Source organism: Rhamphochromis longiceps, linkage group LG16 (assembly GCF_057381845.1).
Source record: "Rhamphochromis longiceps isolate RC_006_pf linkage group LG16, R_longiceps_female_GT1.1, whole genome shotgun sequence".
Lineage (NCBI taxonomy): Eukaryota > Metazoa > Chordata > Actinopteri > Cichliformes > Cichlidae > Rhamphochromis > Rhamphochromis longiceps.
In genome coordinates this window covers 40,089,667-40,117,611 of record NC_140572.1, presented here as the reverse complement: position 1 = coordinate 40,117,611, position 27,945 = coordinate 40,089,667, and the positions used below count along the sequence as shown (strand labels likewise).

At 45.6% G+C, this 27,945-nt stretch overlaps 1 protein-coding gene across 4 annotated transcripts; it reads left to right on the top strand.

Annotated features, from left to right (window-relative positions):
• The first annotated feature begins 700 nt into the window (after positions 1-700).
• Positions 701-26,694, top strand: qtman (queuosine-tRNA mannosyltransferase). Of its 4 annotated transcripts, XR_014907901.1 has the most exons (12): positions 701-831; positions 6,827-7,038; positions 13,226-13,393; positions 14,487-14,660; positions 20,318-20,428; positions 20,500-20,571; positions 23,392-23,501; positions 23,956-24,100; positions 24,471-24,531; positions 25,947-26,017; positions 26,102-26,193; positions 26,269-26,694. XR_014907901.1 is itself a non-coding variant. In XM_085384431.1 (11 exons), exons 1-11 carry the CDS (start codon positions 781-783, stop codon positions 26,341-26,343), a joined length of 1,281 nt encoding a protein of 426 aa, XP_085240557.1. In that variant the 5' UTR covers positions 701-780; the 3' UTR covers positions 26,344-26,694. The 4 variants fall into 4 exon arrangements, 3 of the variants coding, with proteins under 3 accessions (XP_085240557.1, XP_085240558.1, XP_085240559.1); XM_085384431.1 differs by lacking the exon at positions 24,471-24,531; XM_085384432.1 differs by lacking the exons at positions 701-831; positions 24,471-24,531 and adding an exon at positions 839-1,142.
• Positions 26,695-27,945: the final 1,251 nt, after the last annotated feature.

Sequence of the window (27,945 nt, the reverse complement as noted above, 5' to 3'; positions counted from 1 at the left end):
TGTCCCCAGGACAACAGGCGTGAGTGTCCTCTGTAACTTGTGTGAAAATTTGGGCGTGAACAGAAGCTGTTGTCCAGGTAAGATAGCACCTGGTCACACATGCTGGTGTGTTCAGGTGAGTCTCAGGCAGGGGCGTAGTTTCCAGGGAGGTTAGGGGGATTATGACCCCCCCAATAATCAGACCCAACCAATATAACCCCCCCCCCCAATAAAATTATGAATTATTTTGCATAAATAGGCTGTTGATTTTCTTTACTCATTTCAGGAATTCCCAGCAAAATAGTTGCATGTTTAATCATCTGGGAATTTACCCAGATTTATTTATTTATTTAGACAGAGATCTTGACCCCCCAAATGTTCAGCACAAAGTTACCCCGATGGCTCAAGTTTATTCACATAATAATTAAACTTGGATTAAATTACTGTAAATCCCCGCCTGCTGCTAACTATACTAATGCAGTATTACTGCGGTAGTAGCAGTACTGCTGATACTTTACTGCGTACTAAAACCACAGGCTGGTGTCTCTGAGTGTGTAATACTCTTTAAACTGCAGTTTTTAACCTCTGACTTTAAAATTTTAGCCCTGCGACAGACTAAAGACTGGCGACCTGTCCAGGGTGTACCCCGCCTCTCGCCCCTTGACAGCTGGGATAGGCTCCAGCACCCCCGTGACCCTGAAAAGGATAAGGGGAAGTGAATGGATGGACTTTAATTTACATTTAACTATTTTTTCCACTCAGAAGAAAAGGCGGGAAGAGCTGCTCGGCTAAACCGACGTGATGACGTCAGACCGTGCGTATTCTGCTATGATCCGGGAGATGCTGTCAGAGGTGAGTGTCCCGCTGTCGGTGAACTGGCCGTTCGTATGAGGGTCCTCGGTGGAAGCACACCGGCGGGTGCTCCGGTCCTCCTGCCGGCTGCCAGTGGCGGGGAGTGTGGGGGAGGAGCGGACTTTGCACCGGGGAAGGAGAGCTACCTGATTGCGGCTAGCTGTTAGCCGCTATCAGCTAACTGAGTCCTGGTGATACGCTTTTAGAGCTAACGATGCTAACGATGCTAACGGTGCTAACGGAGCTAACGGAGCTGGACGGAGAAGCCTAGAAACAGTGCTACTCCAGGACGTAGACAGAGCCCTGACTCGGTGCGTGGGAGAGTGTTTGGGTCATTGCACTCACCACCAACAAACACCGTACCTGCGCTCAGACGCACACTGAGGTACAGGCGATGGATACCTGTGCAGGTGTTTGCTCTGAGAAACCAGTCTGTGGATGAATCAGCTGATGGGTGCACTAGTGACAGGTGACAGGTGAAGGCTCTGGGGTGTCTCAGGTGTGTTTTCATTTTCAGTAAGAAACATGTACCTGCTGGCGTTACTCAGGTACAGCTCCTCCACCTGTGAGGTCCAGGTGTTCTTATTTCCACCCCATCAGTGTCCAGCATCATGTTCAGGTCATCCCATCTCAGATCACAGTGGGTTTTTACTTCCCAGCTCCACAGTAAACTTCCTATCAAAGCGAGTTTTTACTCCCCACTGTTGTCAAGTGCCTGCTCACAGGGGCCTGACAGCATTATTGTGGGGTCTGTACCTCACAGTAGAAAGCACTGTGAGGCAACTGATGTTGGGATTTAGTGCAACATAAATACATCAGAGTTGAATAAAAAACGTTGAACGGCAAAACAAGCAGTGACAGACTGGGAATGGTTTACGGATGAATTTCACAATACTGCAAAATAACCACATAGAATAATATTTGATTCTAAACATCCAAACATTAAACAGGAACACTGAGACAGATCAGAGAACTGGAGTGAGCCGTTACATTCATTCCACTCATTCATTAGTTTCGGTGAATTTCCACAGTGGGTTTGATGTTTCACTCTGGTTTTTATTGGTTTCACTGCTGGTTTTGGTGTTTTTAATGATTATTGTAAGGAGGGCATGTGTCAGAGGCAGATTTATGAAAAGACTTAAAGACGCCCACAGTGTCGCTAAACGCGACCATCACCTCTCTGTAGTTTTAGTTTAGTGTTGGTGAGAGTGAGGCAGGCTCTGTGGAGATCCTCTGTACATCAGTTAGTGCAGAGTCACTGTGGGCTGAGCAGGAAAACCCCACAGTGACATTTACAGTGCAGATGGGGGCGGGTGCAGTGCTACTGGGACTGTCATCACATTATTGTCCTCCAACAGGCCTCAGCATGGCACACGCAAAGTATAAAGACACGAGGGGTGGCTCAAGACTTTGGCACAGTACTGTCCATGCTGAGGGTTTAATAATGAGAGGAAAAAAACAAACGTGATTGGTTCATGTCTCAGTCCGATATGACCCCAGGGGTCGTGACCTTTGCTATCAGACGCGATCCGAGTTGCTCTGCAGGGCCGAGGAGGAGCACGCTCAGGCGTGCAGCAGGTGGTGAGGTCGGAGCTCAGCACAGGTCACCTCTGTGGGTTTGGACTGCTGGCTGAGGGTGGAGGCGGAGGGGCAGGTTTAGAGCAAAAGTGATGCTTCGCCTCTGTCTTCATGGTCGTGGAGATTATCGACTCATCAGGGAGCTGCTGGAGAAGAAGCTCCACAGATTAGCCAGTGAGTGTGCGGTTTCGCAGTCGGACACGCCCCTCGCCGTGATGCCAGTGCTCGTCTTGAAACCTCGTAGCAGGGCTCCTGAAAGCTTTGGGCGATGGGCATCTGTGGTTGTAGATGGAGCTCTGTCCGTCATGGCAGGGTGGAGGCTGGCCTGCCTGATCCTGACCGGTCCGGCCGCTGCATGCTGAGGCTGTCGGGGCTCCGCCCACACCGTGGTTCTGCGGCATGCTGTTTCCATCAGGCTGCGGGGGGGATTCCCTACGGGGAACGCCGCTCGCATTAACCCTTTGTTTCAAGTGAGTCGGCAGCTTCCAGGCGCAGTGGGAGGAAAGGTGTTTAGGTGAGATGAGTGTGAGCTGGAATCCCCCGCTGGCTCCACGGTGGAACCATCCAGCTCACGTCTACTGACACGCTTCCTGCCTCGCCGTCCGGCGCTCTGGCCTCATCTACGTGCCCCTCAAACCCGGCTTCATCGAGCACTGATCGGTAATCAGTCTGATCGACCGGTCCCGGTGTGAGGATGTGAATTTCCTCTCTGATCTTTATTAAATCTCACCACTGCACCACAGACCTGATTCTACTTCCTGTTTTCATTAATAGCAGTCTGTGTGTGTGTGTGTCAGCCTTGGGGTTGAAATGTCTCTAAGAACATTCATTTATTTTCACATCACTGATGGAATCATTTATTTACTGATTGAAAATCAGGTAATGTGATCAGACACAAACATGAAAACAGTCCAATTTCTTTGAACCTGCTTTTACTGTGAAAGGTGACGAGAGGTCGAGTAAAGTAAACGAGGGTCCCTGACAGTTTCGAGGTTCGTGCACACATAACTGAAAAGTAGAAATAAACTTTATTTAAAACAATTGAAACAACACCATCGCTTCATTCATGATTCAGTCATTTTTTATTGTCTGTTTGTGCAGATTCATTTGATCAAAAACAAACTTAAATAATCTGGTGTAGGGCTGGGCCATATCATACCGTTCACGGTAATACCGGTGTAATTTTGGGCAACGATAGAAAAATGAAATATCGCGATAGAATATGGGTAAAACGCGCATGCGCAGTGCCTTTGTTTTCGTACGCACACGTCGGAAAAAGCATGGCGGTGAAAGCAAATCGTTGAATGAAACAGATGAAGCAGAACTGGTTTGTAAAAATGCTGCAGCTTCACTGGTGTGGAGCTGGTTTAGCTTTCGTCTGTCAGACACACAACAAAGCACTATTTTTGGTAGCGCATGCTAGCGGGCCGTCGTTATTATGGTGTTTTTTGGAAAGGATGGCACACTTAAAATCAATCCTTTGATTTTTCTGAAAGTCGACAGAGCCCCTTATAACCCCGTGTGCCTTATGTATGAACTCTGGTTGTGTTTACTGACCTCGAAACTATTTTATGTGCACGGCGCTCGAAAATCTGTCAAATGTTTCAGTACGACTTTGCTAAGCTACGAAGCCGCACCGCGTGATGGATTGTCGGAGCATTACGGCTATCGTAGGCGGAGCCTCGCGGAGTGATACGTACTGTGCTTCAACATAATATTACCGTATTGTGTGTGTATAACCCCTTTAAGTTTTGTGGATATTATACATGGTTATGCTGAGGATATGTCGGCCAGTTTCCACTGGAAATGCCTTTTGGTTAAACTGTCAGCGAGGAATTTGCACTGTTACATTTTTATATAACTTTAATTCACATAAAACAGCTGCTTGTTTAAGTGAAAATACATTGATGTTGTTTTTTTTTTTTTTTTGCACTAATAAAGTTGTGGAGTTGTAAAGTATTTTGTCTCGTGTCAGTTATATCGTTATCGCAAATTTTCAAATGTATATCGTGATAAATATTTTTGGTCATATCGCCCTGCTCTAATCTGGTGTTTCCAACCTCTGGCTCAGGGCCTGGTGAGGGCCCAGAACTCAGTGTGAGAGGTCAGCACAGCAAGACAAAAGCAACATCTTTGTTTTTGTAAATAACATTGTTATTAATGATGATCAGGAATCTGAAGGTTTGTGGGGAGGGGGTGGTCAAACATGTGGTCCCAGGGCCTGAAGAGGTCGGTGCTCCTGATCAGCAGCTCGGAGACGATGACAGGAAGCTGTGGAAAGTTCAGAGAAGAGGTTTAAGCTCGTGTGACGTAAACATGGAAACACTGATGACATCAGGCTGATTGTTGTCTGATTTCTGAATGAACAGATGTTTGACAGGAAGCGGCGCTTCGGGTAGAGCGCTTTCGGTTTCTGGGTTCCTGCTGTGTGTGTGGGCCCGGCTGCTCTGAAGGTCGCGGGGTCCTCCGACTGTATTAGACAGGAAGTTGCTTTCAGAATAACGGCCGACATTATGCTCAGATTTGTCTGCATTAAATCGGCTCATTGGTGGCGCTGATTGCCGCGCCATGCCCGGTGATATGGACTGATTGAGCGTGTGCGGGCGCGCTGAGTGCTTTGTGGGCAGCTAAATGGAGGCGGACTGGAAATCATGGGCAGGGGATTCAGCGGAAGCCGCTGCTGCGTAAACTCCATAATGGATCCATCAGCACGCATTGTGCTGAGGGATGAGCTGCGAGCGCACACAACACAACGACAGCAACAACAATGCAACGGCAGCTAATCGCCCCGCAGCGCCCCGCCATCTCCTCCATATCTGCTCCGGCGCAGCAGCCCGTGTGATCGGTTCAGCTCGCGTGTCAGCAGATTGGTGCAAAACTTCTGCTCCGTCCAAGTGATGAGCAGGAAAACTCCATCAGCTCCACCAGCCTGCATGCACGCTCACAAAGCCATCGCACTCCTGTATCGCTGTGATCAATATGATCGATGGACCATCAATGGGCCTGACGCACCGACCTCACACTGCAGTGCTGCGTCACAACACGCATGGCAGTAATGATCACAGTGATAATAAACATCAGTGTTATTGATCATAATGATCATGTTGGTATGAGTCATTCATGGTTTGTAAACAGTGATACACACTGTGTGTGTGTGTGTGTTGGTGTGTGTGTGTGTGTGTGTGTGTGTGTGTGTGTGTTGCTGTGTGTGTGTGAGATTGGAGTCCCGGGTGACGTCACACACCTGAGCATCATCACACACAAACGCTGACAAGCAGCTTTCAGTCACAACAGAGATGCACTCTAACAACTGTCCAGCTGCTTTAATACACCTGAGCAACAGGTAATCAGGGTCTTGGGGGCAGAGTAGGGCTGCACGGTTAATCGTTAGAAAATTGCGATCTCGATTCATACTTATGTGCGATCTCATTTCCAAATGACAACGATTTAAAAAAAAAAAAAAGAAAAGAAAAAAAAGACGACAATTGTACCGCATTTTGATCCGGGACGTAATCTGCATGAAAACAAGCGCTCACTCTTCCTGCTCAATAAATGACAAGGGCGGAGCCTTATACCACGTGATACAGAAGCTGTGCCGTGTGATGCTAAAATTAGCAGGAAAAAACAACGGAGAGCACGTCAGGGATGACGAGAAAGTGACAGGAGAAAATCCGTCCCGGTCAACCACCCAAACACCAATAACGGGAACCTTATACAGCGCTTCCCTATACCCGTCGACCTCCCACAGGCACAAAGACATTACGGAGGCTATCACTTATCACCTGACCAAAGATATGGCTCCATCAACACTGTGCAAAACGAGGGATTTAGGAAAATGATCAACACCCTAGACAAACGCTACACAGTGCCGTCCCGCAACTATTTTTCTATTGTTGCACTACCTGCTCTGTACACGCAGCGTCGAGCAACGGTGGAGACGGAATTTCAAGCAGTACAACATTTTGCAGCAACGACAAAACGTGAGACATTTGTTGTTTTTATGTTCAGTTTCAACTGTTACGAAGTTGATGTGCAGTTAATAAGTGCAATAAATATTTATACTGGAAAAGAAAATCGTGAGAGAATCGTGATCTCAATTCTAAGCCAAAAAATCGTGATTCTCATTTTATGCAAAATCGTGCAGCCCTAGGGCAGAGCCTATTCCAGCTCCACTGTTTAAGCTTTTCCACTTTCCCCTCTGACAGTTCAAACCCTCCTGATTTCCTGCTGTGACAGCCCGGTGCACATGTGTCCTTATATGGAGCGTGTGGGGGTGGCTGCACACAGACGCTGAGCGTGCACCTGTCGCACCTGACCGAACCTGATTCACTGACGCTCAGGTGTTTCATGACTCTGAAGAGTGTATGAAGAGTATATGACTCCATCTGTGAGTAACAGCTCTCATCTGCCCTTACAGGAGACCCCGCCTCCCGCACAGGAGACCCCGCCTCCCCGCATCCTGCTGGTGGAGGCGTTTTATGGCGGCTCGCACAAACAGCTTATGGACCTGTTGAAGGAAAACATCGCGGGCTGCTCCGTCTTCACGCTACCTGCCAAAAAATGGCACTGGAGGGCAAGAACAGCGGCGCTCTACTTCAGCCAGACCATCCCCGCCTGCCCGTCATACAGGTGAGACCCAGACAGGTAACACAATCCACACTTTAACCCTCACTGTGGGGTGGCTGTGGTTTAAACCTGCATGTAACTAATAAACTGTCCCCACCTGAACTCCTCACCTCGTTAACTCTGAGCACAACTGTCCATTAACCACTGACATCACCAAACGAGAGTCAACACACAGACAACACAGACATTTAGAGGGAGGTCTCAGAGGCCTCGCTGCTGCATGAGCAAAGACTTACCTGGTGACGGCCATGAGGATGAGCCTGAGGATCAGAGAAGAAGCTGCACTGCATCAGCTGTGGATGCGGAGGAGGGAGGCTCGGGGAACTCCATCAGTACATGTAATGACTCAGATTAGGAATTAATCAGCGGCTGTGGTCCCTGCAGGGTAAAAACAGGTAAAACTAGAAAGTGCATTTTCTGAAGAAACTGCAGTGTGAATGCTGAAATCTCAATATATGCACTGAAATTAATTAATTGCTGAATTTCAAGTTAAAAATTTTGAATGAGATGAAAAATACAGAAATTTTCACCTGAAAACCAAAGTTCAGAACTTTTGAAAGCTGATGTTCACACAGCAGAAGTTGGAAAATAACTGAAAATGTTTAAATGTGAATTAGAAAAACTTAAGTAATGGGAAAAGAAAATTTTAGAGTCAGAAAACATCTGAATGAATATTATGATATGAAGTTCATATTCTTTAACCCTTTAAGACCTACCATAGAACCAAGTCCGCCAGAGCTTATAGTATATTTTTACATGCTGTGGAGCCATTTTTTTTGGAGCATTTCAAGTTGCTATACATCAATACAACCATTATAGCCCAAATTTTAATAATATGTCTGCATTAAGTGCATAGTAATTACATAAATTGCAAAAAAGTGCAATAAACTACAAAAAAATAACATATATTTCTAGTTAGAGAAATTTAAGAGGCTTATCCCTCAAAACTGTAAATACAAAAAAGTTGCACAAACTAGTTTCCCACCAAAGGAAATTTATTTTGAGTGTCTTCATAGTTTTATTTTGAGATACACCAATTTTCATATACTGCAGGAAAAACGAAAAAATATATTACAGTGCAAATTTGCAAAATAACAGCATATGCATCAAAATAAAAATATTTCCAGCAGTGCAATATGAGTCCTCAGCATCCCAGAAACGACACAGAAAGTCATACAGTCAAACATAACTTTTAAAAACACAAGTATAGGCTCATAAGGCCACGATGGTAAAAAACTACATTTCCGCAAAATGACGTCACTTCCGGTTTCGGGCAGGTCATGCGGTCATGTGATAGTTCACGCTGATGGACGTAGGAAGTGTTACGAACAGCTGATCGGATCGGCAAAGCGTGTTTCTGGAATATTATGTTTTTGTTGCTGCAAGTGCTTTTTATGCAGTTTTTGCAAAGCTATATGTGGAAGGAAACCGTGACCTAGAACAAGCTGATGGCATAAGATGTAAGTACAACTCCTCTGGTTTCATATGCAAAAAAAATTATTGCGCTAGCTTACGTGGTTGCAGTGCTACCGGGATTTAAAAATAGTTACGCAAAATGGAGCGTGTCCGCTCCGACCGGCTTTAAAGGGTTAAATCACAGAATGACTAAAATGTGATCCCTCCACTTGGATCCACACAGTATAAAAAGTTTACATCTCTGAGCTTTGAAAGACATGCTATTGGAAAGAGAACAATGATCGCGACGTTGAGGGTAAAATGATGGCTGTAGAGCAAACACTGTGGACACAGCAGCAGTTGAAAGAGACGTGTTTAAGATGAATCTTGGCAGAGTGGCAGAGAGAGCTCGTTAAGCAGGTGTGAGCCTGGTTGCTATAGTGACTGCACCCAATGGCTCCATACACACGCACACAGACATGCGCCTCACTTCTGCTGCTTAAAATAAACAGAAAAGTCAGCCCGCAACAAATCGTTCCCAAATCAAAAGTACACGTCGTATTGACAAAATTCTTTCACCGTGAGCGCCAGCAATGTCTAGTCTACTGAATTCTCAGTTTTCATGCCTGTGGAGTTTATTATATGGGCGTGACGACAGTGTAAAGACAGCCTGTACTTCTGATTTTCAAACGAACCTTCTGAGCCATTTTAACATTAGTCTATGGAAGAGTTGGAGGGAGGAGGCTGTGCATTGGTGACATTTATGACAGAACCATAACACCTATTACAATAATAAACACATTGGATGAAAGAGGACAGCGATGGCTACATTTTGAGGGTAAAATCATACCTGTAGAGCAAACGCTGTGGACACAGCAGCAGTTTAAAGAGAAGATTTCAAGATTAATTTTTTCGCTCCTCTCACTCTAGCAGTTGAGCTGTTTCACTCTAGCACCAACATTCCGTCCCATACACACCCATTATAAACTCTGAAACGGGTGAAAAAAAAGCATGAAACTTTGTGTTGCTCTGAGGAGATTTGCCAAAATTCTGTAACTCCCACAACAATGATAGTGACATTTTCTGAAAGCCAACAAAAATACCTACGTTTTGATGTATAATTTGTGGGGGTTGAGGGAAAATTGAGCAAGTAGCAAGTTGTTCGGACATGAAGAGAAGATTGAAAAAGGACAAATGGCCCACTCAAAGCCAACTGCATAGCAACCATAACAACGCATGTATTTTCTGAAAAATCACAAAGATGAAACTCAAAACTTAAAGAGGGATAAGATGAAAACGGTAACAGACATGAAAAAGCTGAATCATACATGAATAGCCCAATAATTTGTGAACATTTTAAAGTGTGAATGGCGTTTCTACGTGAAAGTATGAGGAAGTAAAGTTTCAAAAACGAGCAAGTTTTAGCAGAATTGCGGAAATTTCCCATTCATTTTGATGGGACAAAAAATTGCACAAAAAGCTTAATATTTTAAGTATAATAGCTATAACTACCAAAAGTCATAGCACCCATCTCCAGAAATAGCAGAATAGTTTAAAGTTTGAACGGTGAAAATAGCACAAAAATTGTGGGAGTAGTTAACGTACAGAAGCAACTAGAACTAGAAAAATTTGCATTTCCTGTGAAAATGCTGTGTGGATGCCTTAATGCTGAAGATGTCTGCTGAAAAAAGCTGAAAAAGTTGAAATTTGAAAAAAACGTTGCCCTGAGCAGGATTCGAACCTGGCCCTTCTGGTCTCAAGGCGGCTACTCATCTCACTGAGCCAAACTCATTCTCACAAAGAAGAGTTGGAGAGACTGACAATTCTGCTGAAATGAGCAGAAGTGGCTGAGAATTAATATAATAATAATAATAATAATAAACTTTATTTATAAAGCACACTTAAAAACCAAGGGTATGCCAAGGTGCTTAACAAGTAAATAGAGTATAGGAGGAGGATAATAGAAATAGGACCAAAGCAAGTACTAAATATGCAAGCAGATAACTGTCACTAATACATAGGAAAGCAACAGGTACAGAGCAAACAAGAATTTAAATGAGCATAAAAGTGCATGATATAAAATCATAAAAGAAATATTAACTAGAGGGAAAGGCAAGATTGAATAAGTGGGTTTTTAGTCGTGATTTAAACAGTGCAATGGAATCAGATGCGCGGAGGTCGAGAGGAAGGGTATTCCACAGTACCGGGGCAGCCAGAGCAAACGCACGGTCACCCCGGGACTTCAGTCGAGATCTGGGTTGGGTCAGAAGTAGTTGAGTGGCAGATCTGAGTGTTCTAGCAGGAGTATGTGGTTTGAGAAGTTCACTAAGATAACTTGGCGCTAATTTATTAATAGTTTTGAAAGTAAGGAGTAATATTTTAAATTGAATACGGTACTTTATGGGCAGCCAATGCAGGCTAGCTAGGACAGGGGTAATATGGCAAAATTTCCTGGTACCTGTTAAAAGGCGGGCTGCTGCATTTTGGACTGTTTGCAGTTTAAGAAGAAGAGAAGAGGGAAGACCATAGTACAAGGAGTTACAATAATCCAACCTGGAGGTCACAAAAGCGTGAATAAGCTTCTCCAGGTCCTCATGCGGAATATAATGCCTAGCCTTAGAGATAAGGCGCAGTTGGTGGAAGCTAGATCTCACTACAGCAGACACTTGCTTATCGAGTTTGAGCGAGCTATCCAGCAGTACACCCAAGTTACTGACATAGTCACAAGAAAAACTAGCAAAGGAACCCAGGGCAGCACAGAGTTGGGCACGAGGGATTTTACTGTTGAACACCACAATCTCAGTCTTCTTATCATTTAAAACGAGGGAATTACTCAGGAACCATTCTTTGACCTCCCGCATGCATTCTTGAAAGTAGTGCAGGGACACAGCAAGGTCGTCAGTAAGTTCAAAATAGATCTGTATGTCATCGGCATAACAGTGGAAGGCGATATTGTATTTTTCAAAGATTGCGCCTAGAGGGAGCAAATACAATGAGAAGAGAATAGGGCCTAAAACTGATTGTGCTGATAAGAGGTGAAAAGGCTAAAAACTTTGCAGAAAAGGGGTGAATCAGCCGAATTTCTGCTCAAGAGTTTTTTTCTGAAAACAGCTGAGATTTGTGCTGATAAGAGGTGAAAAAGTTGAAAATTTTGCTGAAAAGAGTTGAATGAGAAGAATTTCTGCAGAAAAGATGGAAAGAAGCAGAACATTGCGCTGAAAAGAGGTGAATGAGCAGAATTTCTGCTGAAAAGAGTTAAAAAAGTTTAACTGTGAACTGAAAGAAATGTTGCCATAAGCGGGATTTCAACCCGGGCCTCCCAGTCTGAGAACGGATGCTCATCTCACTGAGCAAAAAAAAAAAACAGGTCAACCCGGCAAGGAAAATCAGTGAGGCCACTGATAATATGGCAGAAATGGGCAAAAAATATTGCAAAAAAAATTCCATATCTCAAAAAGAATAGAAGTTATGAGCACCAAAATTCATAGCCCGCATTAGCAGAAATAGCAGAATCGCCATTCAAAATAAAGATTTGAAGAACAATACTGTGAATGCTTTTCAAGCATTCACACTAACTTCACCGAGGCTGGAAATGTAAGCTGCGTCAGAAAGAGCAGAGGACCGCAGACGGAACCCTGAGGAACCCTGCCTCGTGGAACCTCTTTAATGAGCATGCTCAGATTAAGTGTCATGTGATTTGTTCTGATAAAGTCCATGTGACCAACATCAGCAACTTTGTCCTTGTGCTGGTAGCAGCGAGCTACACATCCGCTCAGCAGGCCGTTCCAACAAACCAACCAGTATGCTTTGCAGTCTCACAAGGGCTAGTTTGAGCGTTTGTTTCTAACACCTTTAGCATCCTGTGGAGCTCGGGCTGGTCGGGCGCTCAGCTCAACATTTAGGGGATGTCATCAGTGACTGCAGCAGCAAACAGAGCTTCGAGTTCCAATCCAACTTTATTTATAAAGCACTGTAAAACAGCCAGCACAGGACATAAGAACAGCAGATACAACGAAACAGCAAAAGAATAAGCTCTACATTAAAAAAAACAACATCCTGTCAACTGAAAGCCATCTTCTCTCAGGGTGAAGACATTTAAAAACAGAGGCCCGTCTAATCTGTGGAGGCAGATGGTTCCACAGCGTTTCATACAGACGTGTCTACAGATGTCATCACATCCCAAACTCTCTGTCTGACGTGTCCACAGCGATTCACCGTAAGCAGGCAGGGATCACAGCGACCTGAAACCGCCACTCTGACAAGCTGCTGATTCATATCTGATCACATCAGAGAGTGCAGATCAATACCACCGTTCTTACAGGGACAACGCTCTGACTCATCCTCGGAGCAAAGAGTCACCATCTCACCACGCTGACCTTTGACCTCCTACTCCTTCAAAACACTGAGGTGTGACGAGCCACCGGCCTCTGATCTCTCTGTGTGGGTTAGACGCTGTCACCAACTGTATGAGGACATGTCTGTGTGTGTGTGTCCCCCCCCTCCCAGAGCATGAAAGAAGCAGGGACTTTTATTTTGAAAACCCACTCTGACATTACTCAGCAAAGCCACGAACCATCACTCAAGCATCCATGTGAGCCCTGAACGCTTACTGGCCCTCTCCATCAGTGCAGCCCAGGAGAAGGAGCTCCTCCTCCGGCCTTACACTATCACCTGCTCGAAGCAGGAAGCAGGCGTCGGCTCTGCAGTTCACTGAGGAATTCTCAGTGTTCTGAGATGATCAGCTGAGCTGCTGACACGCTGTCTGCACCTCCTTCATTGTCTCCTCTCTCTGCAGGCTCCTCTTCAGCAGCTCCGTCCTCAGCCTGTGTGAGCTGGCGGCTCTCAGACCGGATCTGGCCCGGCTCAAGAAGGTTCTGTACTTCCACGAGAACCAGCTACTTTATCCGGTCCGCCGACACCAGGACAGGGACTTCCAGTACGGCTACAACCAGGTGCTCTCATGGTGAGTGTGTTTGTACGGGTGGGGGAGTCCATGTCGTGCTGCGTTTGTAGAGCCTAACCAGAAGGTACTGCTGGGTCCAGGGTGTGGGCTATGACACCATTAGGCTGTGAGGGCGATGCACGCAGACAGCAGCAGAAACCATGTGCTCCGGTAACTACCGTCATTGGAGCGAGTCAGCTGGTCTGGAGCTGGCGGTGTGCCACAGAAAGCTGCCGATCAGCTTCCTGTCAGCTGTCTGAGTAATGGCTACTCTGATGTTCGTACTGCCAGCATCCAGCCCGTAAACTGATTATTGATTATTAGCTGATTGATGCGCTGTGCTCTAGTTTGCCTTGGTAAGGCAGTGTGTGATTGGTTAATGAGCTGCTGGGATGCGATTGGTTAATTGCGGGGGCTGTAGTGTTCATTAATCAGCGGCGGGACAGTAACGAGCGGCAGAAAACTGATTGTTGTTGATCTGCGGGCAGCTCGTCAATAAGCCGAGCCGCTCCGTCTCCTCTAACGTGGTTACAGTGCCATCAAATAACACAGCTGGGATCGTTAGCAGATGTCTGATTGGCCCGTGCCCAGCGGTGTCCGCACGCCTCCCCGCAAAGCCTCAGTCCAAACTAATGTATCTGATCTGGATCACTGCATGGAGGCGTGTCTTCATGTTCACCTGAAGCTTAAACATGACCTATGTAAACCTGCAGACAGTGGGTCCTTACACTCCTGCCCAGGTTTTCCTCAGAGTTAGTCTGAACTTCAGGACGTAAACACAGGTGTACCTGTTCCAGGACGAAGCTCTGACCTCAGGTCAAAGTTCACGTTACACAGGTGTGTATAGGTCAAAAGCTCCAGGTGCAGACACGGCTACACACTATAAGTGAATAATTTATATGTGAGGGCAGCCAATCAGAGTTTAGTTGTCTTAAAGTGGGAGGAGCTACAGCAGCTTGTTTCAGACAGGTGACCTGAATCTCAGGTAAACTGCAGAGCGTGGCCTTCAGTGATGGAGCTTCATGTCCTCTGTCTCGTGTGTGTGTGTGTGTGTGTGTGTGTGTGTGTGTGTGTGTGTGTGTGTGTGTGTGTGTGTGTGTGTGCGCGACACCAGCCTGGTGGCAGATGTCGTGGTCTTCAACTCCCGCTTCAACATGGACTCCTTCCTGTCATCCATCCCCTCCTTCATGAACAAGATCCCAGACCATCGCCCCAAAGACTTGGACTGCCTCATCAGGCCCAAGTGTGTGGTCCTGAACTTCCCGCTCCAGTTTCCTGATGTCAGCAGGTCAGTACACGGCAAACCTGCAGTCCCCTAACTCTGGATTGTTCTGTAAATAGTTTGAATAACTTTGCTGTTTACAAATCGTGTGCATAGGTTACTAAAATGTATAATTTCTATTTACATTTCAAGTTATGCAAATGATTCGTTAAACATGTTTGTGTTTGTTACAGTATCCTTTTTCTACTCAGATTTGATGTTTTTGCCTGATTTGTAGATGAGCTGTGTTGATACAGTCAGTAAATTCAGACCTGAGCTTGTGCTGAAAAGACTGACAACAAACAAGGCGAGGAAACCGTTTTTAAAGGTGAAATTTAGAGGTCAGAAACAGCCAATTATACTCCAAAGAGTTAAAGTAATGCAGTACATTACTTAGTTACTCCAGGATACAGATGTTTGATATACTACTGGTTACTTTACTTCCATGATCTGAAACACTGTCACTAATCACCCTGTCGTGATGAGGACGTCTGCTCTGCAGTGTCTCATGTGTCTCATGCTCCGCCCTCACACTGTGAGGAAGTGATGACACGGCCGCCATCCTCCACGTCCTCCTCCGCCATGCTCAACACAGGAAACAGGAGTGTTAACGCTTAGACTGAGGAGGAAGCAGAGAGCTCCATGAAATCTTCATTTCACTGTAATGACCTATAACATTTAAACTCTGCTTACTCTGCTTTCATAAAATAAACAGATGACAATCATCATGTTCTCGGTCAACTCGCTCCGAGAATGTGTGAGAGCGAAGAAACAGTACAGCTGCCTCTGAGCACACCTGAGCACAGCTCCCCTCTGAGACCAATCACAGCGCTGCTTTAGCTCATTAGCTGGCAGGTGTTCCTCGTTCTTTCCTATGGCACAAGAAGGATGCCGCTGCTTGTTGGAGCGCGTGCAGTGTGGTGTTTGTGGTCTCCATCCATCAGGCGGCTCTGACAGGTGGACTCGTGTAATTGGATAGTGATTGACTTGCGGCGGTGCACAGACGGAGCATCCATCACGTCGAGGAGGATCAATGAGCGCATCACGTGAGCAGCAGGTGTCCTCCTGCCCGCAGTGTTTGGTCTTCTAAGCTTTGTCTGCTTTCATAGTGGCTGTCACCTCCTGCAGGTCAAACTCACTGAGTGGAGAACGACAACAGACCAACGAAGGTCTCTGACGCGTCCTCCTCTTCCTCCTGCAGCCTCGGCCTCTGCCTGCACCCACTGAAGCTGTCCAAAAAGTCGATACTCTGATATTAATCAATACTAAAGTCATATAGAATTAAGACATCACGATTAGGGCTGGGCCATATCATACCGTTCACGGTAATACCAGTGTAATTTTGGGCCACGATAGGAAAATGAAATATGGCGATAGAATATGGGTAAAATCCGCATGCGCTGTGCCTTTGTTTACATACGCACATGGCGGCAACGCAGAACGAGAAGAGCAAAAGCGGATCGTTGAATGAAACGGATGAAGCAGAACTGGTTTGTAAAAATGCTGCAGCTTCAGTGGTGTGGAACTGGTTTAGCTTTCGTCCGTCAGATACACAACAAAGCACTATTTTTGGTAGTGCACGCTAGCGGGCCGTCGTTATTACCGTGTTTGGAAAATACAGCGCACTTAAAACCAATCCTTTGATTTTTCTGAAAGTCGACAGAGCCCCTTATAATCCCGTGTGCCTTATGTATGAACTCTGGTTGTGTTTACTGACCTGGAAACTATTTTATGTGCACGGCGCTTGAAAATCTGTCAAATGTTTCAGTACGACTTTGCTAAGCTACGAAGCCGCACCGCGTGATGGATTGTCGGAGCATTACGGCTATCGTAGGCGGAGCCTCGCGGAGTGATACGTACTGTGCTTCAACATAATATTACCGTATTGTGTGTGTATGACCTCTTTTTAAGGTTTGTGGATATTATACATGGTTATGCTGAGGATATGTCGGCCAGTTTCCACTGGAAATGCCTTTTGGTTAAACTGTCAGCGAGGAATTTGCACTGTTACATTTTTATTAGAGATGGCACGATACCACTTTTTTATGTCCGATACCGATATCATAAATTTGGATATCTGCCGATACCGATATGAATCCGATATAGTGTTTTTTAATCAACAAAACTGTTTTTTAAAAATTTTGCTGCATTTTGTATAAGTTCATACTCAAGTTTAAAACAACAACTACACTAAAGCTATTCTGTTATACCTGTATACAAAAAAAATATTTCATAGTTCAGCAATACTGATCAATCTAATAAACTTAAACCTACACCATCCTCACTATTCTGGTATTTTAAAGAGTACTTAGCGTAAATATTAAGCAACCTAACTAATAGGGTTCCAACTCCCAGCAACAACAAAAATAAATAAATAAAAAATAGGGAACCACCCCTCACGCTCCACCTCATGATGCTTAATCGACGTAATCAACCTTAATTTGATGCAGTGTGAAAAAAAAATGCACAGAAATCAATTATTTTTCAAGAAATATTAAATAGATTCAACATCTTTCTTCAACAAAATTGCAGACTGCACAGATGGTACCTTCCCAAAGGAAAAAGTACTATAGCTTACTAGGGTATATATATTAGACTTAATAGTCACTATATACAGTAATTGACTTCTATTCATTTTACATCAAATTAAAACTTTGGGTGTCAGATAATTATTTATTAAAAGCTAGACATTTTAAATGAGAATAAGAAAGAAAAGTATGTCTTTGTGCCCCCTTTTCCCTGTTAATGCCCTATCGGCCCCCCCTGGCTAAACTTTGCTAGGTCCGCCCCTGCACAGTTACAGCCGTCAGCTACGTAGAAAAAGATCCTGGAGTAGAAAGTAATATTAAATACATTCTAACAACAGCTGATCAAGCTTTAACGTGCTGCTGTTGTTCAGCCGCTGGTTTCCTCTTTCTGGTGCAAAGTGGGCCAAAAACAAACAAGAGACACGGACTCGCGACAGAAAAGCCGATCAGCTGATCGTTAAGCAGTTTCATGATTGAAGTAGCAGCAAGAAGAGGCAGTCGCTCCATATATCGCTTGTTAAGCTTAACGCAGGAATGCTTTACAAACATTCAGAGATGGACTTACACACTTGCTTTACTTCTCTCGGGGATAACTTTGTCGGAGATGAAATGCCGGGTTGCTAGCGAAGCTCCAAATGCTATCCAGACCACCGACAGGTCCCGCATGCCACAGCCGCTCTATCACGTGATGCATACTGCTCCGACGTGCTAACGTTCTGAGGTGAGTTACGGCGTGTTGCAAGTTTTGTGAGGTGCTTTCGTGATATTTAATGGATCGGATTACATTTTTTATTTTTCTCCGATATCCGATCCAGTAATTTAGGTCAGTATCGGACCGATACCGATACGTAATATTGGATCGGTCCATCTCTAATTTTTATATAACTTTAATGCACATAAGAAACAGCTGCTTGTTTAAGTGCAAATACATTGATGAGTTTTTTGCACTAATAAAGTTGTGGAGTTGTAAAGTATTTTGTCTCGTGTCAATTATATCGTCAGTTATGTCGTTATCGCAGATTTTCAAATGTATATCGTGATAAATATTTTTGGTCATATCGCCCTGCTCTAATCACAATATTGTCACTGATTTCAGTTTGGACGCAGTCAGAAATATTATAATTCTCATCATTTATCAGCACATATCCATATTTTATATCTATGTATAAATCAAAGCTGACACTGTGAGACTTCAGAGGTGTGAGCATCACAGCAGAGGCCTTTGTGTCAAAGTATTAGTCCTTTATTTATCCAGGTAAAAAATCTCATTGAGATTAAAAATCTCATTTTCAAGAGAGACCTGGCATCATGGCAACAAAGTAACTGAGGATAAAACAGAAAAACATGAAGGACATGTTCCTGGTCTGACTTTTTTATAGCAGATAACCTTAAAATACAACTATGAATCGACATGTAAACATTACCTGATGCTGCTGAAGTGCAGCAGATATAAGTCACAGAGGTTTGATTAGACACAGCTGAGAGTTTGTAATCTGAGAAAAAGTTTCTTCAGTTTGAACAGCAGAAATGAGGCTTTATTGTTGGAGGCCGACAGCAGTGAACACAACAGCAGACTGGTGCGTAATGAGCAATGAAGAAAACAGAGATTTGTGATGGGAAATTGTTCTCTGAGTGCACTGAGAGAGAGAGCTGTGCAGGAAGTGTGATTTATCGTGGTGGAAGGAAAAACAGCAAAGTCAGGGAATTCATGACGATGTTTATCAAATGTGAAGCGTAGTGTGGATATTCTTTTGCTGCTGGTTCAGTGGATTTTGTTTGGAGAGTCGCGACACCTGTTGCATCAGAATCTGTGAGCTGTCGGCTTTCAGCCCCGACGGCGTGTCTGTGCGAGAAAGCCGACAGCTCACAGATTCTGATGCGTCGGGTCCGCGCTTTGTGTTTACGTCTTTGTGCCGAATCCGTGTATCTGCTCTCATTTGCTGTTTTAGCTGTTTGGTTGTTGTTGAAATAGTTTTGTGAGCTTCAAACTGAGATTCTGGACTTGCTGATAAAATTCATTTATATTCAAAAATTGAGGATTTAATGAATCAATAATTTTTTTTTTTTTTCCAAGCTAAAATTGATTTTAATCGGAAAATCTATTTTTTTTAAACCCACCCCTATTACAGAGATCCAAACACTGCGATACATCGGGGATCACTGACAGCAGCTGTTGTGTTCATGATGATCACGCAGTAAAAGGACCACAGTCTCTGAGTCTTTGAGCTCAGGTGTAGAAAACCTGCACGCAGCCATGCACTGTGACAGAGCAGAATCTGAGGATCAGCTGTCAGTGTGACTGCAGAGTCGGTGTGCGTTTGCCGCTCTGGGCTGGGATGAAGTCGGTGTGCGTTTGGTCCTCTGGGCTGGGATGAAGTCGGTGTGCGTTTGGCGCTCTGGGCTGAGGTGAAGTCGGTGTGTGTTTGGCGCTCTGGGCTGAGGTGAAGTCGGTGTGTGTTTGGCGCTCTGGGCTGAGGTGAAGTCGGTGTGTGTTTGGCGCTGTGATTATTGGTAATAAAGTAAATGCGCCACAGTGATTTTTGACCTTCATTCCTTCGTGTTTAATCAGACTCAGAGGTGAGGTCATCGTCCTGATCACTGCACATTTATCAGTAACATAATTACACCCCCCCCCCCCCCCGCTCATGTTTTTATTGTCTCCAGTCAAACATCTAATTTATAAAATGGATTATTGAATCAAGTTTTCCCAGAAGCCTTAGAGGCAGAAACTCCACTGAGAGGCCGTCCAGCTCTGTGGGGAGGAGGAAACAACCTCCAGACACCCCCCTCCCCCTCTCCCTCCCGCCCCTCCCCCGTGTTCCCACGTAAGCTTTCCTGGAGCCTCTGCAGGATCTCAGAACAGTAACAGAGCAAGCAGCATGCTCAGAGGAAGTGATGTCACCTTTGACAGTCCCCACTATGGGTCACTGTTTTCTAAATCTTAGGGGAGGGGCTTCCAGCTCTAAATGTGTCTGATTGGTTGATGACTCACAGCGGCTGCGGCTCATCAGGGGAGAAGACCGTTGTTGATGTGACAGCAGGACCCGTTAGCTCCTGATGCTAACGGGTCTGAAGTTTCTATCTCTGTGGTGGACATGTACCTGCTCTGAGTGCGCTGCAGTCTCCACTCATTTCCTGTTTTTCTTTCTTTTTCAGGTTCTTGCCTAAACACAAACTCCTGCAGCGGCCTACTGAGCAGTCTCGTGTTGATGATATCATGTTGCAGGGCGAGCAGCAGAGCAGAGCTCACGATGAAGATACGCCACGGTACAAATCCATCCCTGGTAAAACTCAAAGACTCAAAGAGTTTTGTCTCACATCAGTTTGTGACCCGACAGGTGTGAGCAGCCTGCGGAGGGGGGCGGGGCCAGCCAGGTGAATCCTTTGCACATCGTGTGGCCTCACAGGTGGTGAGTTCAGTCTGAAGCCTTTACTTTGAAAACTCTTTTGAAAACTCTTTTAAACCAAGGCAGCAAAACAAAATAAAACACATTTCAGAATAAAAGATTTTACTATTTTTACTTTGAAAATGAAACCAGAATGAGACTTTTATATCAGCTGTAAAATAATCTCATGGAACATCAGACCTGAGCTAAACTGCCACAATAAACCTAAGAAAACAAACCTCGAATAAAGCTGTCATTTTAATTCAATGCACTTTTATTTCTACAGCGCCAAATGAAAACAACTGTCGCCTCAAGGTGCTTTATATTGTAAAGTCATTGTGATCATATGACCCCCTATGAGCAAGTACTTTGGAGACAGTGGAAAGGAAAAACTCCCTTTTAACAGGAAGAAACCTCTGGCAATGGCAGGGATAGCTCAGTAGGTAAAGTGGTTGCCCCATGATCGGAAGGTCGGGGGTTTCGACTCCACTGAACGGCTACCCTGAGGTACCCCTGAGCAAGGTACCGTCCCTACACACTGCTCCCCGGGCACGGCACTGGTGGCTGCCCACTGCTTCACTGGCTGAATGGGTTAAATGCAGAGGAGTAATTTCCCTATGGGGACTAACACATACACATTATTACATATTATTATTATTATTATTATTATTATTATTATCCAGCAGAACCAGGCTCAGGGATGGGCGGGGCCATCTGCTGTGATTGGTTGGGGTGAGAGAAGGAAGACAGGATAAAGACATGCTGTGGAAGAGAGACAGAGGTTAATAGCAGGTATGATTCAATGCAGAGAGGTCTGTTAACACATAGTGAGTGACGAAGAAACACCCAGTGCATCATGGGAATCCCCCGGCAGCCTACATCTATTGCAGCATAACTAAGGGAGGATTCAGGGTCACCTGGTCCAGCCCTAACTATATGCTTTAGCAAAAAGGAAAGTTTGAAGCCTAATCTTGAAAGTAGAGATAGTGTCTGTCTCCTGAATCCAAACTGGAAGCTGGTTCCACAGAAGAGGGGCCTGAAAACTGAAGGCTCTGCCTCCCATTCTACTTTTAAATACTCTAGGAACAACAAGTAGGCCTGCAGAGCGAGAGCCAAGTGCTCTAATAGGGTGATATGGTACTACAAGGTCATTAAGATAAGATGGGGCCTGATTATTTAAGACCTTGTATGTGAGGAGCAGGATTTTGAATTCTGGATTTAACAGGAAGCCAATGAAGGGAAGCCAAAACAGGAGAAATATGCTCTCTCTTTCTAGTCCCTGTCATTTATTTTATTTTATTATGAAAAGTTCTGTTATATTAAAAGGAAAGCTTTTATTTTGAAAGTAAAAAACAGGTAATTTCACAGAATCTTCAGCTTTTATTTTGAAGCTTTGAGACAGTTTCCTGCTGTTTGTCAGGTTGAGTGAGTGAAATGTTAATGAAGACGTATAAAAACTCAAAGTTTCACAGCGTGAGGCTGCAAGTTCACTTTCATTAAAACACAAATCCTCTATCATCATGAAGTAATCAGACTACAGTTACAGCAGGTGGAGGCTTGTAAACATGACGTGTTGCAGTGTGAGGCTGATGGTGAGCGTCGGCGTGTGCACCTCACCTTGCGTTGTATCGGTGACAAAGCGGCGTGCTGTAAGCTGCTGTGGTGGCACAAACACAGATGGATTACGGCTGCGGCAACAAGGATTTCCTGTTAATCTCTGATTGAAGCTGCAGCTCATCAGGCTTTAATCTGAGCCTGGCCCCGATCCTCAGATTACAGCCTCTTACTGCTGAGGGGGGGGCTTCCAGGTGAACACGGTGCTGGAGCTCGATGAATATTAATGAGCTCTTGGCCCTTCACTGAGCATGCACACAAAAAACTGAAAACAGACTGTCAGCAAATGGGGCTTTTATTTTGAAATTATGCTTTAAATCAGCCTGCTAAATTCCTGTAACTAAATGGTAAATGGTGATTTTATTTATATTTTATTATCTGATAAAATAATTGACTTCACTATTGTAACGTTCTCTAACTAAGGCCTTTTATTTTGAAAAACAAATCACCCTGCTTTCTATAACTGACTCTTACTGTGAAAGTCTTGACAGTATGAACTATCTAACTGAGCTTTTACTTTGTAAATCTGTCAGCAGTATTGAGTCTGTATAGATTTTATTGTGAAATTTGAAGATTGCTGTGATTGATGGATCAGTTTCATGTGACAGGTGGCATGTTTCTGGTAGCTTATAGATGTATGACATCATCAGTGTGAGACCTGATTGGTGACTGGAGCATTATTGGTAGGTGATCAGGATGATTGCGATCAGTTTTCGGGCTGATGGCGGACGCTGCAGCTTCCTGTGTGGATGAATTTGAGGGTTCTGGTGGCTGTGAGGTTGATCCTGTTAATTACGCTCTCAGACCGAGAAGGCGGGGATGGTAACTCTCGGTCCTCCCCGTCACGGCGATGCTCGGGGAGGAGGATTGGAGGCTCGCTGAAGGAGTGAAAGGTTTGCGGGAAATGAGGGAATTATCTGCGGCCGGCCGGAACGAGCTGCGAATGGAAGGAATAATCTGCTTGCTTGTCATCTGAGGAGATCATTGTTGCCGCTGTGGCTGCTGTTTGACCTTCACTGTGTAAGCAGAGGATCAGGTGGAGACGACCACCAACACCTGACGCCACACAGAAAGTCACCTACATGCAGGAAACAGGAAGCAAACAGCAGCTGGGCGTGTTCTTCTGTTGGCTTGTCCCAAGCACTGCTGACCTCTGACATCACAGCCACCTGACCACCTTCAGACTTCACATACATGTATTAAAGTGTGTGTGTGTGTGTGTGCGTGCAGGGAGCATGATAAAAACCCTGAGCTGTTCTTCAGCACTCTGCTCAGACTGAAGGAGCGAGGACTCGACTTCCACCTGTCCGTGCTCGGAGAGACCTTCACCGACGTGCCCGGTACACACACAAATACACGCACACACACACGCGGGAAGGAAAAACTCCCTTTTAACCTCCAGCAGAACCAAGCTCGAGGAGTCCAGCAGCTCCTCCTCTCACTGGTTCTCAGGCGGCAGTTGAACCATCTTCTAAGGGTCAAAGGTCACTGCTGCCCCTGTGTTTCTAACGGATTGTATCATCAGCTGATGATGTGATTGTGTGTGTGTGTGTGATATTAAAGTTTTAGAGCAGCCTTTAAATCAGCTTCATGAGCACTGAATTTAATCCCATTAGGACGACTCTAATCGACTCTGATTGGCTAAGAGGGTCACAGTATTGATTGTGACACGCGCACACACACACACACACACACACACACACACACACACACACACACACACACACACACAATATCTGCAAGTTATTTCATTCTGTTTATAACCTTCTCCTCCTTCCTCTCCTCCTACTGCAGAGATCTTCTCCTCCTCCAGACTCCTCCTGGACTCCCACATCTTGAACTGGGGTTTCCTCCCCTCTAAGGAGGACTACCTGAGGGTTCTGTGTGAGGCTGATGTTGTTGTCTCCACTGCCAATCACGAGTTCTTCGGCGTCGCCATGTGAGTCACCTGTTTTACCTGCGCCAGGGTTGATCTCATGCGCCTTTATACAGATTTACTCTCTGGTGTTCTGCAGCAGGAAGTTCCTATAGACAGAATAAAACCATAGTTTAATTATAATGTGAGTGTGACCAAACAGCGGGATTTTAAAGTAAAAGTCTTAGTTTTAAAATACAGAAATTAATTTCACGTGACACCCCCCCCCCCCCCCCCCCCCAACAGATTTCTGTTCTTCCACACAGTGTAAAAGCTGAGGCTTTTATTTTGTTGACATTTGCAGACACTTTTATGATGAAGCTCTTATTTTGGTGAACTGTGTCCTAATACTGTTGTTTTGACCAGCTGTATGATGAAGCTTTTATTTTGGCAGGCCGTGTCCTGGTGCTGTTATTTTGATGGGCTGTAGGCTGTATGAAGAAACTTTTATTTTGGTGAGCTGCGTCCTGTTATTTTGGTGGGCTGTATGAAGAAGCTTATAGTTTGGCGGGCTGTGTCCTTCTGTCATTTTGATGGACTGCATGATCAAGCTTTTATTTTGGTGGGCCGCATCCTTCTGTTATTTTGACGGACTGTACATCAGCGGTCTCCAACCTTTTTTGCGCCACGGACCGGTTTATGCCCGACAATATTTTCATGGATCGGCCTTTAAGGTGTTGCGGATAAATACATCAAAATAAAACTAGTACCGGTACCAAAAAAAAGAAAATTTATTCATAACACACGTGAAAAGACCCAGGAAATCGAGTTAACGATAAAAACGATAACAAAATAACGCTGAAAACCGATAAAAACCCTGAAAACTATACATTTCACACCTGAGCCTCAACTCTCACAGCCCGGTGTCAAACGACTCACGGACCGGTACCGGTCCAAGGCCCGGGGGTTGGGGACCGCTGCTGTACATTGTATGAAGGAAGCTTTTATTTTGGCGGACCATGTCCTGCTGCTGTTATTTAGTGGTCATGTCTGAGTTTGTGTCCTTTAATAATTCAGCGTGAGCTGCTGCTGTTCGGGGTGCGTTTGATTCCACTGCAGGCGTCGCAGCGGTCGGTGCAGTCCTGATCTGAGAGTCTCTGCATCCCTCCCAGGCCTCAGAGTCTTCACTCAGGTGTCACATCAAGGACTCTTTGAAAGCGTCCAGAGTCCAGCAGAGTCCTGCAGGTGTGACTTCAGTCAGCCCGAATCAGCCAATCAGACAGTTCGGAGCATCCGTGTGATGTTCACCTGATTCATGTCAGCTCTATTGATCCCAGATGAGAGAAACGAGCACACACGAGGACTCTGCAGCACCGAGGAATCCAGCTAATGTTCAGACTGTTCACAGCAGTAATGATCGGGTCATTAGCGATCACATTATTGATCAATCGCGTCAGAGCAGCTGAACTCTCAGGCAGCAGCTCGCCTCTGCACTGATTGTTAATGATCAGGTTATTGATCAGTGAGTCACATCAAGGCAGTCACATGACCACATGGTCAAAAGTTCCTCTGCTAAAGAATCCTGCACCAATTACAGCAGAGAAGAAGAAGAGCGCCGTCCGAGGGGGCGATAGTGCACGCTAGTGTTAGCATGCTAACAGGCAGAGTGCTACTTAATCACTCAGACCTGCTGACTGAACAGGAAACTCAACAAAATAAATGCCTGCATGTAGATAGAAGGGGGGAAAGTACAAGTTTATTTTAACAAAATAAAAGCCTCTGTAAGGTGATAACTGAGGGGAAGTCAGTTCTGTTTATTCCTGGTTTCTCATTGGTCAGGACTCTCAGGTAATGGTAGCTGGTACAGGTGTGCAGAATGCTCTGCTCTCTCATTGGCTCTCAGGTGAGTCACGTGTTGAATGTGTTGCAGGTTGGAGGCGGTGCATTGCGGCTGCTTCCCTCTGTGTCCGAAGGCGCTCGTTTACCCCGAGATATTTCCAGGTGAGCACACCTGTGTCTCTGCAGCTTCTTCTTCTGCTGTCCTTAAAGGAGCACACCTAAACTACTACTTGTTCTCTAATGCAGCACAGTACCTGTACTCCACACCTGAGCAGCTCTGTAAGCGGCTGCAGGGACTCTGCAGGAAGCCCGACGTTGCCCGTAGACATATCGTCAAGGTAACGGCATTTAACCGATTAACTGTGTCGTGCGGTGACGACCTCCTCCGTCAGCATGTGGTTCTGATTCTGCAGGTGGACACCTCGGCCTACTCCTGGGCCGCCCTGAAGCCGCGTTTCCAGGATTTGTTGTCAGCCCCGTGTCCCTGAACACACCGCTGTCGCCATCGCGTCTGACCTGCGGCGCCACTGAGCTCAGCATGAGAGCCAACTCTGAGCCCACGAGTCTGGACTCGTTCTGGTCTCCTCAGACTGGGTTCTTGGAGGAGTTCTGTGCTGGACCCACAAAGAGGCCAATTCTTCCTCCACAGGACTGATCAGACTGGACCAGGTCCTGGTCTTGATCCTGGTTTAACTCTGGGTCCTAGTCCTGATCCTGGACCTGGTCCAGGATTCTGAAGTTTGTTTGTGGTTCTGCTGAAGATGCTGTAAAACTTTTCTGATATGTTTGAAATGGACTCGTTTGTTATTGATAAACATGACATAAAATCAGAATTAACACGATCACACGTTGTGTTGTTATTCAGGTATGGAAGCCCATTTATGCCAAAACACTGAGACAAATAAGAAAAACAAACGTTTATTTATTTGAAGTCATTTCTGAACCGTCACGCAGCCTCTAGCAGAACCGCCGTTATTGATCCGATTGATCGGTGGCAGAGACGCTTCACTTTTAAATTCAGTAAAACCAAAAACCAGCCGCCGTACGTGAGTGAGGCGCTGTGCTCATGTGACACATGCTGTTTGAGAGCCGCGGAGGCCACTGCTTCCTGATTGGATGACACCATCATCACTGCCAAACATTGTCTTGTAAAAACTGTTCTGGTCATGTGATCAACACCCAAACCTGGCCCAGGTGTTGGTCCTGGAAATTCCTTGAGGGGCGGAGCGTCAAAGGTTTAAAGAAAATTTAAGTCGGGTTTATTCTGAACCGCAGAAACAACCTGAACAGACCCCAGACGAGGCTCCCGCCCTGGAACAGGATGAGAAACGGCGTGAAAACACATCTTTGCTTTTAAAGCCTGAAACATGGCCGTGACATCGATGGCGGTGGGCTGAGTTTTGACTCGTGAACCTTCACCTGAGACGATCTGGTGATCGCGAACTAATCACGCCGGAGGAAGTGTAAAAACCTGATGTGAAAGCAGACAGTGAACGCCTCAGGACTGACGCTCTTCTTCTGTGGTGTAAATGTACGTAGTGACTCTGTTCTGGCTGTCGTGTCTCTAACGAGGTCGGCATGGCGCCGTCACCTTCGAGGACTCGCCCACTAATGGTTGATGGTGGGCGATGTTCGGCATGTTGGCATGCCATATGTCATCAGTTCCGCGGGCAGAGCGAGCGTGTCATGAATATTCCCGCAGCTTATTACAGAGCCGCGTCCTGACGCTCATCTGCTCTGACACCATCAGCACCGATCACATCAGGACGCCATGCTGCTGTGTCTGACGACAAGGGCGGGGTTTGAACACGCAGGAGCCGACCTCTGAACGGTGTCCAGACCGGGGTCACAGACCCAGACTGAACACGAGAGGTCAGAGCGAGGCTCCTCAGATCGCTGAGCTTCGGCCCTCATCTGTGAGGTCAGAGGTCACAGGTTTGATTGCTGAGCTGTGGGAAACGCGGTGTCGCTGCCGGCCTGGTTCTGGTCAGCCGCTGAAAACCTCTGCTGTGAATCATGTGACTGGCGTTTTCCACTGTCAGTAGAAACAGACTCTAATGTGTCGACAGGTGAAGGAACAATCAGACGTT

What these genes read in the sequence shown, in the direction of transcription:
- qtman (XM_085384431.1), top strand. Translation starts at nt 781, where the DNA reads ATGACGTCAGACCGTGCGTATTCTGCTATGATCCGGGAGATGCTGTCA. An exon ending in TCCGGGAGATGCTGTCAGAG is followed by an intron (nt 832 to 6,826) that starts GTGAGTGTCCCG and finishes CTGCCCTTACAG; the next exon opens with GAGACCCCGCCTCCCGCACA. An exon ending in TTACCCCGAGATATTTCCAG is followed by an intron (nt 26,018 to 26,101) that starts GTGAGCACACCT and finishes TCTCTAATGCAG; the next exon opens with CACAGTACCTGTACTCCACA.